The sequence below is a fragment of the Lissotriton vulgaris genome, chromosome 1_1 (assembly GCF_964263255.1).
Source record: "Lissotriton vulgaris chromosome 1_1, aLisVul1.2, whole genome shotgun sequence".
NCBI lineage: Eukaryota > Metazoa > Chordata > Amphibia > Caudata > Salamandridae > Lissotriton > Lissotriton vulgaris.
In genome coordinates this window covers 1,878,284,993-1,878,304,990 of record NC_141685.1, presented here as the reverse complement: position 1 = coordinate 1,878,304,990, position 19,998 = coordinate 1,878,284,993, and the positions used below count along the sequence as shown (strand labels likewise).

General features: G+C 41.7%; 1 protein-coding gene across 2 annotated transcripts in view; it reads right to left on the bottom strand.

Moving 5' to 3' along the window:
- CFTR (CF transmembrane conductance regulator) overlaps positions 1-19,998 on the bottom strand; it is a 1,194,762-nt gene that overhangs the window by 458,894 nt on the left and 715,870 nt on the right. For both annotated transcript variants that reach the window (XM_086919414.1, XM_086919415.1), the window contains one exon: positions 9,163-9,345. In XM_086919414.1, coding sequence (XP_086775540.1) covers positions 9,163-9,345 — 183 coding nt within the window. The remainder of the gene's footprint in view (positions 1-9,162; positions 9,346-19,998) is intronic.

Genomic DNA, 19,998 nt, shown 5'->3' with positions numbered 1-19,998 from the left:
ATCTCCCTACATGTCTCCTACTAAAGTGTACATTTCTAGTGCTCTGGAAAGCAATGCCAATAATACAGGTATGACTACTCTCTAGGGCCAACGAGAATTTTATATGACCAGCATGTAGGAGTGGCAACATTTTATACACAAACACTTTCTGAGGATGGCTGCAACTATACGGTCATTATCTGTACCTGTATATGCATATGTAACCATTTCTTAGGAGTGGATTTAAATATATACCACAAACTAAGCTATGACCCACGTGATCACAGATGTGACCGCTTTCTGACCCTGGATGACCATATAGAGAACTCTCTGAGCGCGAACGCACATGCTTTTCCATCAAATGGTAATGAAGAAATAACATCTAGGTATGTTACAATCATACATTATGATCCAGGTGGGCCTGTGCCTGCTTTACTATATTTACCGTAGCACCAGCATTTAAAGCATGGGGTCAGGGATGGTAAAACACCCATGATCGCAGCTGCAGGCCATACTCCTTTTAGTCTGTTTCCACTGGTGCCTGGACCTTTTGTATTTTTTACTGTCAATAGCTGTTGATTTTACATCTGGAATGGCGAAGGTAGTCTAGCAGTCATCAGTATTAAAGGGCTCACTCTGTAGTTTGCATATGTGTTTTCATGCAAAAAATCTCTCACAATTTACACATCTCAGTTTCAAATATAATTTACTCTAGAGTCTTCCCTGCCACCCTTCACTGTGCCATCACTGCAGCAAATGATAAGGTGTGTTTACACCTTTCACTCCAACATCACATAACCTCCTGCAACTCTGCAAGCGGGAAGCACCTCTCATTTACCCCCCTCCACTAAACATCTGAACCACACATTTCAACCACATTTGCTGTTCCTTTGGAAAGATTTACAAGAAGGACTAAGTTTTGGAGGCATGGGTTGAAGAGTTCCAGGCAGTATGTGTGGGAGAGAACCATTTCCAATGCCGTTTTCTATGACAATAGATCTGGTGGTTCATTGGACTCAGTCCACACCATGAATCTGTGTTCGGCTTCATAGTCACAGGTTCAAATTCTGGTGGGTCCACTGAGCCTTTCACCATTCCTTGAATAACATGAGTAATACTGAGTTGGGTATAACCAGCTCTCTGTATTTAGTGCCAAGATGCCCACGAGAGTAAATGTGCACCCTACGAAGACACACATTTTAATTTGAACCACTAGTAAAAACCATTCTGATTTCAAAGGCTGGAATAAACATGAGAGAAACTTATATATGCGGTTTGCAGATGTTAAAAGGTAGACCATTTATTATATAGGGTATTTTATAAAAAACATATTTACATTTATGCAAAAAATGAAATACTAAAGGGTGTCCATTAGACAGAATTTCAATTACATGGTGGAATACACCGTTGTTTTGATGCTAAAGAACATTGGGTGTCATGTACTAAGGGTTTCAGAGATCGCAAACCCTCTGATTCAATAAATCAGAGAGTTTTGCGAACGCTAAAACTCTTTTTCAGATGTAGTAAACCCATTTAACTGTTCAAAAACTATTTTCCGAATGGTTAAATGGGTTTGGGGAGCCATGCCAGATCAGTATTTGGAAGGGTGTGTTTAGGGCATTCTTTCCAAATATGGATTAATTATGGTATGTATTGATGTTTTACGTCTGAAATCCGGATGATGAGGTTGTAACCATTCGCACATGCGAAGGGTTCCGAAAGGACCCCCTTCCCCTTTGTGAATGTTTAAAAAGCATTGTCATGGACCACAGCCTAGTTTTAAAAAAGCTTGCAAAACTTTTCAATTTTAAAAAAATGCATCCCAAAACGGGATGAATAAAAAAAATATATTGCTTAATTTAAAAGCAGCCACAGATATGGTGGTGTGCCAATTCCAGGAGGCCATGATCTTTGTGATGGCAGCGAATACAAGTTGCGCAATTTGTGACTTATGTCAGTGATATTCATGAGGTAGGTCAAATTGAGACCCAATACATATCAGTATTTTTATGAAATATGAACAGACCTATTAGTCCATAGATATGTCTGCAAAATACCAATGCATTTGCTAAAAGTCAGTGCGCAAATTGTAACAACCTTTACCAAATGCATTGTGTGTACATGATTCTCACCGTTATTACCTCACCCTGGGTATTGCATGTGTCTATACCTCACAAGAAATTAACAATCTGTTTTCTTTGAACAGCTAGTTTTTCTGGCCATTTTGCCTGTTGTTGAGTGATGAATACTCTTCGCAGCAGAACACATTTCACTTTTCCTTCTAAAACATACCAAGGTCCATAAACATGTTAGTTAGAACCACCACTTTTAGGTTTACCTTTCTGAATGCAGCCTGAAGTTTTTATATGTCCAAACATTTTGCAGATCTAAGAATAGGGAAGTTGCATTCGCTATGTGGAACTTTGATATATGAAACTGGTTAAATGAAAGGTATGCAAGCTGAGGTGCCGTACGTTGGCAAGGCCTATTGGCTTTTCTGATGCTTGTTATGTGTTCCATAAAGTCAGGGCTACTGGAATTGTGCAGCAGGAGAGGGGCAAATTATGCGGCAGGTTTTAGTAAATTATGCAGCAAGAAAAGACAAATTATACGGCATATTGTGGCACATTTTGTGATATTATTACTTCATTATTTAATCATTTTTAAACTTCAGGTAACACTGTCTGGGCATTGGTTGCACCTCACTACTACCAGTTCAACACCCAAATATAGTAATAAGCAACAGAAAGGTGACCAGTCCAGTTTTCCAAGCGGCATTCCAGCACACAGCAACAGTTGTTTCTGCATTGTTCGTAACTTTTAAACCGTTTGAGCTAGAAACAATTTTTGGGGTTAAAATCTGCAGGTTATGTGGTAGATGATAGATTATAAAACAAATGCAGCAGATATATAATCATGCAAAAATCACAGCGGCTGCACAATCACATAATTCCAGTGGCTCTGCATATAGTAGTGATTAAAGGAGAGAGTTATGGATGTTAGCAACCCACAGAGAAATGCTGCTCGAATTAAAGCAACAGACATTGAGAGGGGATGAGAGGGGAAAAAGGAGGTTATTTTGGTGCTCCCCTTCTCTTGCCCCTCTTACCAAGTGAGATGACAGACCACGGCAGGCCTACTGAGGTTTCTAGCAGAGATTACATCAGTGACACCAAACCCCAGTCGTAGCAAAGGGTTATTAGGAGAGAAGAAGGCAGACAAAAACTCTGCTGCAGGGTCTGATATTAATGGGAGAAACAATGGTTCTGATGAGTCACCTGCCTACCTAGCACGCGAGTAAGTGATTCATGCCCTATTGGGCATTAGGTTGAATAGTAGTGCCTCTGATGGAGACCCCTTCTGTGTTTAAGGGGCAGACATTTGATGATATTAGCTATTCAGAAATTTGCCCTATTGCAATGGGTGAGTCCTAGATTATACATTACATTTTATATAAATACAAAGATGTGTACTCATCCATGGACCTGCAATGAGGGGGGCGTTCAGTATCCCACATGAATAGTGTGCTACAGTGACTAGGGCATTTTTGTGAAGTCTTCGGGGTCTGAGTTAAACCGACGAATGAGCTCATGTAGGGGTTAGTTCTTGGCGTGCACCAGAACTGGTAGGTAGGTAGCTATAAAGACACTTTTCAGCAGTCACACACCATAAAAGTAAATAACACAGTAAAATACCTCCTACACACAATTATAACATGTTATTCCTCCAATATAGACTCACATCTCTTGGCCATCCCAACTGGTGCCTTGAAACAACCTCATTTGTAAAACGTACAAGTGCAACCCATACTAAAACAATAAAACATCTGCAATCGCTCATTTAAAATATCCAGTAGTTTAGACAATAACATTAATATGCAGCTAATCTTTTGAAAAGCAGTGGATAAGTACAAGTATACACGGAGCGATAGTATTTCTAAAGCTAGAACACTCATTACATCTCCAATTCAAACAAGCACTGGTAAATGCAATAGGCTTCTCCTATGTGATTCATAATTAGCAGTGTTTGTTGTAAGTTGTAGCTTGCTGAGTAGTTGTACAATATAAGTTACAGAAAGTCTGTTAGAGTGTTATCATTTGTTTATGTGCAAAAAGGCAATATAATGTGCTATTACTAGTGGTATAGTGTGGATAAGTAATAGCAACATTTAAAAAAATTAAATGAAAGAGGGAAATAATAGAATTAATTGATGTAATAGCAACATAATGTGTTTAGAGGAGTTCGGATGTTTTTTGGGCCCAGTGCCACTGTACCTGCCACACTATTCAAATCACGCCCTTAGTGTCTGCAAGATAACTGCATTTGCGATTGCCTGTTTAGTAGTAAAATTTAGCAATATTTTGTGTTTAGAGGAGTTATGACAAGTTCTGGCCCTGGTGCCACTGCGCCTGTTGTACCATTAAAATCATGGACCTAGTGCCTGCTAGATAACTGCACGTGTGACTACCTGTTTAGCAGTGAAGTTTAGCAATATTTTGTGTTTAGTGGGCTCCCTAGAGCTATTGGCCCTGGTGCCACTGCACCTGCTGCTCCATTAAAATCAAACCCCTTTTAACTGTAAGATAACTGCAATTGTGTCTGACTGTATAGTTGTAAAGTATAACAATATTAAGTGTTTTACGGAGGTCATGATAAATTTTGGTATGGTGTTACTGCAGCTGCTGCACTACTCAATTAATGACCCTGTTGTCTGCAAGGTAACTGGTTACAACATTTAGAGTTTGATCATAACGACCAAATAGATTAAGTTGAAAAAAATCAATCCAATATTGCCTACAAAGTGCAAAGAAAGGTACCGAGGCATGAGCAGGAAATGGCACAAATGTTCTAAAGCTAAACCATCTGCTTTACACAGCTAAGTAACAAAAAAGCAAGCATTCCAGCATACCGTCAGAAGCTGCCTGCCTCTTCCAAGGGAAGAGATCTTATCATGGCGGTGGGTGGGGCTTAAACAATATGAACAGCTTTAGAAGATGTACTGTAAATGTGTTCAGCCAGGAGATTTTAACAAAAAAAAAGGTTAAACACAAAAGCGAATGAACTCAGTAATTTGGCAATTTGAAATGATTAGAGCCCCCTCTTAAGATATATTAAATACAAAAGATTTCACAAGCACAGCGCTGTCCAGCCAAACCTAAAAATCACAATCTGTCGGATGTTGAAGTGCCCTCCCTCAATAACAGATAATTGGTGAGCAAAGGTGGGTACAAATATACAAGGGACAATGGGCACTCGTTAAATTGTCATTAAATTCCCAAGGTCGACAGCACTTGTTCCATTTGCAATTCAAAACTCTAAGTGCATAAACATTACAACGCATAGAAAAGACCTCCCTCTGTCAAACAAATTTATTTCATGCACCTAAGTGCATAAGCACCCCATGCCGACTCACAAGTCAGCCTTCTCTTATAAAGCGCAAGTGCAATTCATGTTAAAGCAAGTTAGGTTGATATCTGTTGACCAATTTAAGGTGTCAATGAAATTAACTTTTGGCCACTGCAGGTAAATAGAGTATACAGCAAATAATAAGCTGCCATATTCATATAAAAATACCTACAGTTACCCATTCCAATGATATTTCATTGCAGCTTAATACTAACCAAGTAGGCCTACTGGGTCGGTGGAATGTGTAGGGTAATGGCGCTCCTGGGAAATATTCAGTGAGTATATACTAGTGTACAATTATGATTCCGGTGCATAAGGGTGGGGACAGACTGTTTCAACAAAGAAACAAGTGTTTTTTTATTATTGTCAATGATACATAATATATACTGTCGGCGTGTGCAAGGGACTGTTGTTTTGGCAAACCAAGGAGGCACTGCAGATGGCTATGATGTGCATAAAACAATAAAAAGCCCAAGTTCACATTCCTAGTAACCTGCCACATCAAATACTTTCAACTCATCACAAGGCCTGTTCGCCTCCTGATTACCACCAACAAATGTACTCATAGAGAATAACCTTAGTCTGCCTGCCCCAAGTTCCAGCAATAGGGTTGGAGCCATTTTGCTCTGGCCCAAAATTTAAGGAGCAACTGAACAACAATGGTCTATGTTTTCCACATGTCCGAAACATTTTGGGCACACTTCATTGTGGTTAGAAACGGTAATCTCCTTACTACATTTAGGAGTAAAACTATTCAGTGCTAGCATGCCAAGCCTACCATTAATAAAAAATGTTTTGGCCCACTGTCTAGCGATCTCGTCAAGAGACAGTTCAAGCCTTGGTGAGGGTTTCATGGACCAGAACTGTTTGATAATGAATTTAAAAAGCACATAGTTTAGAATGTGGTAGGCAGGAACACTCATGCCCTTCTTGAGGATAGAAAAAAGCCTGAGTCAGTCTGGAATTTCTGTGCGTGTGTGCCAGAGGCGCAACTAGAGTCAAATTTCGGGGGGGGGGGGCTAAGAAATTCTTTTGGGGGAGGGTGATGGGGGGGATGAATCTTTAGGCAATCGGCAGAGTCGAGCTGCTGGTGCTCTTTTAGAAGGGGTGAAACAACAACAAAGCCCCATTAACTTGCACAAGGTCTTTTAAAGAACTGTGAAGTGCTCGGGTGCGGCTGTGAGCGGGCCCGGGAAGTGTCTCATCCCGGGCTGCCACACACACCGGAGGGGGGGGGGGCTGAAGCCCTTTGAGGCCAATGGGTGTTGCGCGCCTGGTGTGTGCTATGTTTTTAGGTACCTGCCATACCCAAACATGAGAAGAAGCCTAGAATATTACAATTAGTCATGCAGGGAAGGTAGACTTTGTACTGTTAGACAGAGCAGTTTATGTAGGGGGCATCATTTACCTTGGCACATGGTGGGGTGTCTTGCCTACAGAACCAGGACAAAAATAACTGTAGCTGAGACACCCAGTGTTACTTCTCAAAGAAGAGCATGACAGGGCCTCCAATGGAATATTGGAGTGAACATGTCTCACACTTTACTCTTGTGGTCTTGCAAACCCAAACTGATTCAATGTATATATACTGGAATATATACTGGGTATGTTCTGAAAATGGTATGGTAATTGTGGCAGGGCATTCAATGTGGCCATCATTACTGTTCCAGTTGAAGGAGATGGATCAGCTTGTTCCAGAAAATAAATATTCTGTCTATGTCAGTCAGTGTTGTGTGAATTTGATCCCATATGCTTTTGCCTTGAATACCCAATTATTAAGATTGTGAGGGATCAGACATATGGCGGCTGTGAAACAAATCCTTAGGGTACTGCAGTGAGTGGAAAAGTCTGGATTCAGCTCAAGTGATTTTTAGGCCACTGTATTGGCCATATTCCTCAACAGTGAGGAGGAGCCATGCACAGTAGTGTTCAGGTCTGTGTCATATGAAGGGGGATTATCCACATTTAGAGAGATGATGATGTCGATTAGAACTATGGAGTCTGGCATGTCTGACTCTTAGTGTTATAAAGAGTGAGGGAGGCTCCATGAACAGAGCGCACCGCATTAGTAACAAGGGCCCTTCCAGTCTGTGGCAGTGCAGAATTGACATGAAGTGGTAGTGTTGGTGCACACTTTTTAAGTCACGAAGACTGTAAAGAGCCTAACTAGTGAAATGTACACAGAACCCAAACCAGCTCCCAGTAAAGTATTGCACACACATTCCAGCACAAACGGACAAACATTTTTTCAATTGAAAATTCCATCCTAAACCCAGCTACGACACAGAACACAGGATCATTAAGATAAAGGTTGTGTTCATATAACAATGATCATCAATGTTAGGACATAAACGTTCAAGAGGCATAATCTCATAGAGTACACTTTGCCTATCCAGGGTACAGAGTGACATTGACTGATCACTATGGGTAGGAGTGACCATGAACCAAGTATGTAAATCAATAAAAGGAACTTCGTTGTGCGCGCTGCGTCGCATTTGGCAATGCAGCGCGCGCAACGGAATTCGTTTTATTGATTTAATTGTCAACTTACCTGCATTCATCCGTATTCCTGTGCTAACTAACCCCCGTGCCCCTTCCCCGCCCCACGTCACTGCCCGGTAGCACTCCCATCATGAGCCGCTAATGCGCCTGAATCATAGTTGAACTATAATTCAGCGGGAACACAGAGTGGTAATGGCTGTAGGTTACAGTGAACTCGGGGAAAATGAAAAATTTAAATTAAAATATCATAATAGAAGCGCAGCTTTCAGCTGCGAACATAAATCATCCAGTACTCTTTGGGTGCTCCTCTCACACACGTTAGAAAAAGTGACCAACATCTGTGGGTCATAGTAAAAGATCAATAAACTGTTGCAAAAACAAAAACAAAAAAAAAAAACAAGCAAACCGATTTTCCACAATAGATTCAGTCTAAAAGGGAAGAAAAGAAATGCATTTCCTCACTTTTTTAATGTGAAAGATATGACTAAATTTGAGACCAAATCAGTTAGCCAATTACATATTACCTAAATAATGTAAACCTCGTTTCCTCAATTTAAAAAAGGCCACGACGTATAAGGAGTTAATACATGATACATTTTTGCAGTCAGTCCATAATCTGTTTCCTCCATTTTTAAACTTTGTGCAAAATCTTACTTTAAAATGTACTTGAGCAAAACTGTTTGCTAGACTTGGGGGATAATGCAGCTTACAGCGGTCCCTGCAGCACCTGAGGGCTCCACATTTCAGGCCGTTCCTCATCACACTTTGCAGCGAGGCCCCATCGCTTTCCATAATGCCACGGGCTCCACTGCTTATTGCGCTGCGCAGGCTGGTAAAATGATGCACAGTGCATAGACTCCTTTTATGTTATTTGCCCGTGTAAAACTTTATTTAATCTGGCTCCAGCTTTTCTAGTGGGCTATAGGGCTGAACTTGTCCCTGTGAGATCATTCAGTCTTCCTCTCTTGCATGATCAGTTTTCTACTGTTTGCCTGAGCAGTGCCTAGTCTAACCTAGAAATCTTAGTGCAGTCAATGGGTGACCAGAGGCTACAGCACCTTGGATATCAATGAAACGAACAAGCAAACAACATTTGTTAAGTATTCTAACAATATTTGCAAACTATGACATGCAATAGAAGCAAAAGTCACAGTTTCCATATTGGCATGGCACAATCAAGCAATAGTTTACTGTATCTGAAGTATTTCATATGAAATATAACTATTGTACTTTGGTTACTAATTCTCACATAAGTAACAAAAATTCACAACTTACTTTGCCCGCGCCAGTAGAACCCGCAACCGCCAGCATCTGCCCTTTCTCTATCTTGAAGTTGATGTCTTGAAGAACATGGGTGACTTGAAGTGTAAAATTGTTAAAGATGATACCGGGATCCTCCCCGGAAGTCCTTCTGCCATTGCTCTCCAGCTTAGCTTTTTCAAAAATCTCACCAAATCCCTGCAAAAGATACACATTTCACGTTCACAGGACTTATATCAGACTGTTTAGTTTTCATAATGTGGGTAGTACGTTTAGAAGTAAAAAATTAAACTAAATTTTGCAGTACACAACAGTGGATTCTAATTAAGGATTGGTCAAATATTCTGTTCTGCCAATGGAATTGGAAGAATTGTGGCCACTCCACGTTACACTTAAACGGGGAGTTCTGGACAAATTCCGCCAATCAGCGCATGATGGAATTTTTCTCCAGGGAGGCACCAGAATATGTGAACTGGTGAGCGCAAGAAAGATTTGGCATCCTCTAGAGCGATTGTCCAGCATGGGTGGATACTGGCATTTGCGAGTAGTCAGAATGCTGCTGTTGGACTACATTTGCTTCAGCTCGAGTGTGCGCAAAGCATGGTGCAGTTTGCAAAGATTGTCAGCGCTGCTCGCGCAACTGGCACTAAATTGCAGCATGAGCTGCATATTTTCTGTCCGTTGGCGCAATTTCACAGAATCTCACTGGTTTGTTCTGTAATTCTGTGGAATTCCATGAAGTGAAACTCTGCAAGTTACGCTCACTCTAATAATAAAGAATACAAATATAGCATAACACAACATTGTAATAAGTGCATGTCAGACAACTAGCTGCAGGTCCTGGATCCCTGTAATAAACTGGTTGTTTTACATCAAGTATGACCTAAAATATCACTGTGAATCTGGTACCCTCAACATGGAGTGACAAACCCAAATTCTTAGAGAGATGTGCATGTGGGTATCAACATTGTATGCAGAAGAACAAAGTCAGAAAGTGGAGTGGGTTAAGTGAAGACAAAAGTATGGGGTCGCCATACCATAATAATTGACCGCTTCAGGACATAAAGGCAAGTGTAGCGTCCAAGGAATAATGTCTAGGGAGGGTAGACGTATGAGACAAGCAATCACAATGAGTGTTAAGAGGGCCTAATATGTTAAGAAAGATGCTGCATTGCATTTCACACAAGTTAGCAGGAGGTACATGCCGTACCACTTGTATCAAACATCACAGTGATCCATTCTCCACCCATCGGTCATCTCACCTGTCTCAAATAAAGGAAAAGTGGGGCTGGACAGGAAGTCAATAGACAAAGTAAACATGTGATGTGACATGCTGCCTCTCATCCTATACTCTATGGTCCAGGTTCTCCTTCACAGAAGTAATATATTTTTTGATCTTGACCCAAGTGGGCTAGTTGTGGCACTTGAGTAATATGAGGGTAAAATATGCCAGCAGACGGGTAGAAAATAGGAGCACATGTGAGCTAGTGTAGACCATCATTGTTGCATACAGTTTTAGGGGGTTTCAATTGCAGCCTTGCCAAACTCAAGTGAACGTCTTTATCAGAGATTCAGTCTCCGATATTTGGATTATATTTATTTCAAAGCCTAACCCATTTTCTGTGTCGCTGGTCCAGGCCTCTCCCCCCTTACAGAAACGATATAACATTTACTCCTGACCATAGCAGGCTGATTCAGGCACTTAGGGCACATGAGGGCAATATATGCCAGCTGGTGGGCCAGACAATAGGAGCCAAAGTGAGCTAACCGTATACCACTACTAACCATGTATTTATTTATTTTATTTATTTCTGAATTTGTAGAGCACCTGGTTACACCCACTTGTGTGTCCCCGCGCTTTTTAAAGAGTTCTGCAAACTTCGGGAAATGGTGCCTCACAGATTTATGTACCACTTCTTACTATTGGATGAACAGCCACGTTTTAAATTTTTTCCGGAATAGTTTCTCTGATGGTTCCTCCCGGAGGGTCAAAGGTAGGGAGTTCCAGCTTTTTGCTGCCAAGTTGCCAAAAGAGCGTGCCCCCATTCGTGCCTTCCTAATCCTTGGGATTTTCACCAAATGAGTCCCGGTGGATCTCAGTTGCCTTCCTGTTTTATATGGAGTCATAAGATCGTTGAGGTACAATGGACATCTGCCCTGCAAGATGAGATGCCCAATGCATAGTGTCTTGAATATAATTAGTTTATGGATGGGTAACCAATGTAGTGTCTTTAGTGCATTATTCAAGGGTGCTTTCCTTGGCAGATTCAAAACCAGGCGGGCTGCATGGTTCTGAACAGATTGGAGCTTCTGGAGTCTTTTTTTGTTGGCACCTAGATACATAAGAAATCAAAGTACTCTTGGGATCACCAAAAGGTTCTCAACGTATATTTCACATTTAAAATTATCACATTTCAATGGGGCAGACTCACACAGTCCTCACATAAACTTTTTTAGAAAAAGGACCCTCTTAGGCAATTATGGTACAAAGACTAATTACTAACATGGTGTATACAATATATATATGAATTTATTAAAAACAGTGTTAATTCTTTTGTTTAAAAATTGAAAAATACAAACATCACAACCTCATCATGGTCATAACAATACATGAAAGTCTCAATAACATAAATGAGAGACAAAGAAAAAGTGCAATATAATGATCACATCATGCTCATGGAATTCATTTCATGTGTCTGTTTATATGTCCATTAATGCAATCATCTATTGGGCATGAACATATTCGTTGGATACAATCAGGTGAACAGAAAAATGCGTCAAGGCATTTCAGTGGTATTTTTCTGGTAGCGACCACCTTCTTCAAGACAAGCCAAATACTAGTCTCTCTTATTTATGATAAGCACATTAAAAACCTCATGAAGTCAAGAGGTAGGTGAAGTAATAATACGACTAGTATTCTCTGCGTGGGGCACTTTAGGGCTCCACACAGTGTACAAGAAACTTATTTCTAATCAGTGTTCAAGAGCTGCACCTCAAGTATCTATGTTCCATCAGCCCGTCCAGTCCCTCGATTGTAAATTAGTTCCCAGAGGATAATACCAATAAATGATTGTTCTTCCAAGGCAACAATAAATTTTAGGCACCAATATGCCTGTTGGTCCTAGCCACTCTGATATGGAGGTGGAAGTCCTCTTATTCTACAGTGGTTTAAATAGACCTGGTCCTGGACGGCGCTCGTCTTTCACGGAAAATCAGGCACCTAGATACAGCAGGTGTCCATAGTCTAATCTAGATATAAGGAGCGCATGGGTCAAGGTTTTCCTTGCTGTCAGAGGTAGAATATCTAGGGTTTTCCATAATACTCTGAGGACTCCAAAACACCTTCCTACAACCCTCCTGATCAGGGTCTCAAAGGATAATCTATGGTCTATCCATACCCCCAAGTTCTTCACCTCCATCTTCGGGGTGGGGACCTGTCCTAAGCTTGCTGGCCACCATGCCGATGACCGATGGATGTAGTGTTTCCGACTATCAATATTTCTGTCTTACTGCTGTTTAGTCCCAGGCAGTTATCTGTCATGCACCCGGCTAACTCTTTCAGACATTCTGCAAAGCTACTGCCCGCTAGTGCTGAATGTGGAGCTAAGGTGACCACAAGTTGTGTGTCATCTGCGTATGACACCACCGTTTCTCCACAATTTCGGCCAAGGGGTCAATGTATAGATTAAATAACGTATGCGTATGCATACTGTTTAGGGGGTTTTAGCCTTTTTTTCTAAATTTGGACCTGACCATGTTAAAACAGCTGCAAGCCCGACCAGTATGCAAAGTCAGAGGACGTTTGGAGTGAGAGAATGTATGCTGTCTAGCACCATGTAAACCCTCATTGGCCAGGATCCCTAAATCTCTTTAATTGTGGACTAAACCTCTGAATGCATGTTTCCTCAATACCATTCTAGTAATGGATTTCGAGATGGGCAGTGCTTCACATTGGACCCAATTCACACAATATCCAGAGCATAAAGAGAGCTCATCTATAAGGGACATAATTCTGTTCAAAGAGATCAATGGTTTTGACTATATAAAAACTATGTCATCTGCATAAAGCATGTTCTTTTGTGGGCCTGCTTGATGCCTTTCATACCAGCGGACTGATAGATCTTGGCTTCTAGTGGTTCCAATGCTAGTGAAAGTGGGTAGCCTTTGTGAACCCCACGTTTAGCCGGGAATATATGGTAGAGAAACCAATGTCTGACTATTCCTGAGCCGAATAGTCAGAATACATCTAGTGGACCTTGCTCATGAAGTCAGCTGCCAGACCAGCTCTTGAAAAAGGTCTGAAAATGGTGCCCTGCTCCACTTAGTCAAATGCTTTCTCTGCATCTAATAAAAGGGTCAACTTCTATTTTTGTCCGTCTCTCATTAGCCATAATAAATAAGCACCAGCCTCATTTTATCTTCAGAAGACCGTCATGGTCAAAACACACCAGCACTGGATGTATTAAGTTCAGGACCAGAGGGCTATCCAGGACTATCGCTAGCATTTTCATGTCCAGATTCAATAACAAGATTGTTCTGTAAATGCAACACATTAAACAGTTTTGATCGGATTTTAGAATCAGAGACACTATTGCTCTATTAAATTTGGGTCGTAGGCCACCTTGTTGTTCCATATTTTTACACATCTGGAAATAGTTGTTGTAAAGCCAAATTTTAGGGGATTTTGTAATATTATAGTGGGGACCTACCATCTCTCAGAGCCTCTGTCATGCTCATGTCATCAATAGACTTTATAATTTATACTACCATCGAAGGGTGGACCATGCTCAGCTCCCAGTCTCATAAAGGAGACACTGGAATTAAAACTATCCTCCAATATGGAGGTGGAATCATGAGATGAATCATAGCATTTAGTAAAAAGGGTAGAATACTTCCCAAACATGTCTAAAGGGTGTCCTAGGTACTCCCCGTGTGCATAAGAAATCGCCACCATTGCCTCCCTATGTCCTAGTTGGTTCACTAGCAGCTTTCTCCACATGTTCAAAATATTTACTGTGTAAGCAAAGCAGGGCACATTCTCCTTGGGAGGTGAGACGTACATTCAAGTTGAATTTAGCAACTGCCAGCTCCTACACTGGGCACTGGGTGTTTGATTATAACGTTTTGAAAGGTCTTTAACGGAAGATTCTGACACATCTGTTCCTCTCTATACTGTTCTCTCTTTAAGGCAGAGTGTCTCACTATACTGCCTCTTATATATACTTTTCCAGTGGTGCAGAGGGTTTTAACCAGAGGTTACGCTTCCCTCAATGTCCCTTGGGAAATCACCAATGTTCATTTGCAGACCTTTCTTTTCCTCCTGTAATTTATATTTGTAGATATTCATGCCCTATCTGTATGCTGGTAAGTGCATGATTCAGTAGCAATTGGATCTGAGTATGATGGGCCAATTCACCTTTCATAATGGAACCAGAAGTGAAGCGAGTTAGCATTGAGGCTGAGAGAAAAAAGAAGTTAATGCATGCGCAAATACTCCACAAATAAGTATAGAAGGTATAGTCCTGCTCATGTAGGTGTAATAATCTCTATATATCAATGAGACTGTCATTTCAATAAGGTCCTTCAGTAGGCCTCTGTCACCAGAACTGCAGCCACGTGGCCTACCTGAGCTGTCTAAGACAGGATACATTGTGATGTTCCAGTCGCCCCCAATTTGTATTCTGTACCTCCCCAATGCTAAATGTGTTGCAGTTGAGAGTATAAACTGAGCCCACTATCATTATAGTTCCCAGCTCTGAGATCTTTCCAGAAAACACCTACTCTCATCGCCCTCCCAAGATTTCAGATTCCACCCTGGTAGGGATTATCTCAACAGTATAGCCACAACTTCCCTAATTACAGGGGTGGAACCATCCCCCAGGGAATTACATGAATGAAATACATTCTGTTTTAAGTTTCTATACTTCCAGCAATGCAAGGTATGTCTTCTGTAGGAAGGATATGTCTGGTAACTTGGTGTCTAATTACTATAATGTATTTTTCTTTTTATATAGTGAGTAATTCCATTTGTAATTAGTGAAAGTATGGTAATACACTTGTGCGCCTGTGTGAGGGTTGGGTACAAGGCCCTGTTGTCTGCAATTGGTGAACATGCCTTTTTGAGGGCGTTCCAGCATTGTGGATGGGTCACGTATATTATGGCTGCTACAGTAGGAGGCATACATATGATATCTTGGATTCAGCAGTCTTTGTAGTTTTGTGGTGTGCAGAAGATGCTATCCTTTGAGTCATCAGGAGGGGATGCAGTTCTAAGTCTCTGCGTAAGAGGCCCATGTATGCAGGTTCCAGTGCGCAAACCGTAAGCATGTGAATGTGGAGGAAAAAGGAGAAGTGAAGGTTAAGGATGGGAACATGTATGAAGTTCAAATACCTACAATCTATTTGCAACTATGAAGTGTCTCTAACAATCTCCAGAAGAACTAAACCAGGAAGCTGAAGCCTAAATTTGATCAGGCAAACTATCTGTTCAATCCCAGCCATTCATCGTCCACCCAATAAAAAGCTAATTCAGATATAATGAAATGTGTGTGGAACAGGAACCTTGGGGTATAACAAATTGCCATACCATAAACGTGGAACAAAATGAACCTGCAATATAACATTAGAGGAAAATAGTAGAGGAGTTGCATGGTGCATCCCGTTTTCACAACGTATCATGGGGCATTACATCTCCCCAGGTTAAAGGAGCCAAGCGGTCACCAAAGAAAATCAGATAAAAAATCAGATAAGTATGGCCAAAGCAGAGAATGCTTTTATTGCATGAGTCAGAAAATCACACGCACTGGTCACCATGAGAGGGGGGTACATAGGGGTCATCAACACAGTGGTCACAAGGTGAGCAAAAGAAGGTTTCATAACTGCAAGAACAGCTCAGTATGAAGGGCTTGTGTGAGACCGTAAATTTGTGGCATATATTGCAGATATTGATCACTACCTCTTATCTGAATCCTGGTAAGTGTGTGACTACAGAGGATGTCACCTTCTGCCAAGACCAGGGTGTCTAAGAAATCCTTAGTTAGGTTAAGTAGTAGTGGTGTGTGGTTGTATTTACTGTTCTCACTTCAATCATGCGTGTAGTGGTTTTACTGTACTTTTCACCATGTGTCACAAGCACATTGCAACAACCTGTGCTGATGCTAGTTTGTTTACAGTGCATATTTCATTAAATTAGAATAACAAATGTAGCATGAAATGCCTATAAAATGCCTTTTTTATCATCCTATCTCTAGGTATACTGGTACTTCTGTGGCGGTAGAACATTTCTTTCCCACAAGTGAATATTCTACATAAATCCGGGAGTAGGGATCCATCTTGCCTGACTAAAGCCCTCAACCCATCATTGCCACTTGATGGACTGAAACATTTTGGGACTACTAAGGGTGAATAGTCCATTATATCTATATTCATCCTCTTTTTCTTTTTCTTTTTCTTTTTATCCATACCCATGGTACCCACCAACACTTTGGGGTATTTTTATATAATAACCTAGATTCCACCATTATCCAGTATTTCTTATCAAGAACTCACTTTTACTGAGGTTGAGTCCAGCCTGATAGTATCATCTTATCAGGGTGGGATAAGGTTGCCTATGATGAACCATACCACAGAGTGTAGGTGAGGCTTCCTCATCCATCATATAAGGTATCGTTCAGGTTGTCATGTTGTTGCTGGACCCTTGAATAATACAATTCACCATCACATTTCTATTGTTTTGATGTATGGTTTAGAGTGTATGCAATGGTTTGACCTCTGACTGCCGTAGTGATACAGTAGAACCTGAATGTGTCCCGTGTCTGCCCCGTTGAGATGACCCTTCAGATGTGCATCACCCTGCATCTTGCGACCAACTCCATTCTTTCTCTGTCTTCGGGCCGGGAAGCACCATTACCCTTGAGACAACAGATCCATGAGGTTGCCCGGCAGATGAGCCCTATGTAACATCTGGCGATTACATTGTATCCATGGCTTAGGCTTTAAGGTCATTCATAAACCTCTGCCAGTCTGCCATGCTCCCATGCATGGCTGCCATGGCCACTTACATTTTTTTGGGACTTTATTTTCATTTTCATACAAACATTATACACAATAAACCTTCCATTAAGTACAGCAGCAGCAAGGAGAAACAGTACAATCTCGACATTGATAGCGTAGTTGGCACACCCACCCAACACTTTATTTCAAGGTAGCATGTCCTTTATGCAGAGGGTACGGGCATTGCATTGTAATCACCTAGGGGTAGACCAGTTTTATCTAAGATTATCAGGCCCAGCATTACTACATCATGTGACGGACTCTGACATGAGTGTTGCACAGTCCCATTGTATATCACTAGGTCAACCAAGCCCTGCATCATCCAGAGCGGCCTGCCGTGCCAGGTAAGCTATGTACGGTTCCCAAATAGTTTTTGGCTTGCAACATGTAGGCATAAGAGCATTACAATTTTCAGAGTGTATGTTACAGTAAGACAAATCTGCACACCATTCCTTTATAGTAGGGATAGGGCCGTTCATCAGCGCTGTACGATTCTTCTCTTTGCTATCAATACTCCTAGAGCTAGTATATTTTGTGTATTCTAACTAGTATAACCCAGCAAAGCTTCCAATGGGGTCAGAGTCAGCTGCTCACCTGCTATCATGGCCACTTTAATGAAAGTAAGTTTGCACTTCATTGATTCCATTGTGTCCTCAGACCTGGTGGTGGTAGCATGATATGGGTGGTCTATCTTGGTTTTGCCAGATAGAGCCTCAAGAAATAAGAACTGTCTGGCAAGCGTATGCCGGTATTGTGTTCCAGGTACATAGGCATGTGTTTCCCTCATCATGTGTACCTTGGAAAGATTAATAAAATATAGTGTAGGTGTGAGTTGGTTTGAAGTAGCGAGATCAGATGTGAAAACTACCTGACCTAATTAAAAGAAATTGTGTCCACCAATTTATCTGTCAGAATTGGCTCATAAACTGCAAGCAAAGACTGTTGTTTGAAAAAGGTTTCTCATAGGTGCGCAGTTCATTACAGGAGAAGCCACAGAGCATCTCTCAATGAACCAGTTTGAAAGGTGTGGACATACATATGGTGAAGAGGTAGAGATGACACAAAGCAGATCTACAAATATACAGGGTAAATCTGTGCAGATAGCCAGGTTTGTGCCACTTACATAAGTGTGTGCACAATGGAGAGAAAAAAGCATTGTGGAAGATAGTCCCACCATGCGATGTAGAGAACAAGGCTGTAAGAAATTGAGGTATTAGTTGTGAGGGGTAGGAGCCCAACTCATGTAATAAACACAATCCATGTTGTGGGGAACCACAAAAATTGCTAAGTAAGCCTATGCTTCACCCTCTAGTAGCTCAACTTAGAGACAATGTGTAAAGTATTTATGTAGCACTCAATCAGTAATTAAGTGAAAACACAGCACAAGAAAAATCGCAACCCAAAATGACAAAAAACCAATAAGTAAAACAGGAGTTATGAAGTTTTAAGTAAAAATAACTCTAAGAGACACAAAGCACCAATCATCGTTCTCTAGTCGTGCTAGACTGGGTCAAAGTCAAAAGTCCAGGCCGACCACAATGGAGTGCGGATATGGACCAGGTTCATCCCTGTGGAAAGTTTACCTTCTAACTTAGTCCTGTTTTCATGTGAGAAGCACTTGTTTAGGAGGTCGTTAGCGACTGGGCTGCAAGCTGGATTTGGAGAGAGACTCATCGACGGTAGGTTGTGGGAGTTTAAGACCTTGGTTAGAATTTTACGTTAGCGGTTCGGTCATAATCACCATGAAAAGTTGATCGATGATCAATATTTCGCACTGGCGGGAAATGCAAGGCAGGTGTTGTCAGTGTAAAGAGCTCCAGGTGGTGAAGTCTAGAGTCTGTGTCTGGGAAGGGAAAACCGGCAGTCGGATTCAGGGCCGGCATTGTCCTCTGTGAACTCAGCTCACATTTGCAATGAGTCCCGGGACATTTCTTTTTGACATGAAGAGCACAGGACCCATGTTTGTTCACCTGGAGTCCAGTTCATGTAGTTTTGGAGGTGGAGGAATACACTCCTAACACCAGTCAAGGTTCCAAGATCTTGAGAGATACTTTTTGGGAGTTAGACTCACTTAGCAGAGGCCAGCAACAGTATTCGGCCAGGTCCAGTTGGTACTGGTCGACTGGGCAGTTGCTGGGAAAGGCCGCTGGAAGATTCTATGGCAGTAGCTCAAACAGGAGACCAGCCAAAGGACCCTTGAAGGTACCTCTGGGGTCCGTGTATCAAGGCAAGCAATTCCAGTATGCCTTCATGCTTCAGACAGCAGGGCGAACCTTCTTCTGAGTCTCCACATCATCAGAAATGTTCTGATGAGAGATTGTGAGGGTTAAACTTTTATACCCAGTGCATACTCAATTAATCAATCAGGGTTGGAAAAGTGCAGCTACTCAGTGGCGAGGGTCTCAAGGCACTGGCGGGGGGGGTGGGGTCCTTTGAGTGCTGGGGTCATCCGAAGAGCCAGGTCTTGAGGTCCTTCCTGAACTGGAGAGGTGTAGGGACTTGCTGGAGGTGGAGAGGGAGGTAATTCCAGGCCTTGGCTTCGAAGTAGGAGAAGGACTTTCCTCCCGTTCTGGTCCTGTAGATGCGTGGAATGGTGCCTAGAGAGAGGTCAGTTGATCAGTGGTGTCTCTTGGGTGCGTGAAAGGCGAGCCGGTTGTTCAGGTATGCTGGTCCGATGTTGTGGAGGGCCTTGTATGCGTGAGTGAGGAGCTTGAAGTTTATTCTTCTTTCGATGGGGAGCCAGTGGAGATTGCGGAAGTGTTGGATGATGTGATTGTAACTGATGATGTTGGGTTCTTT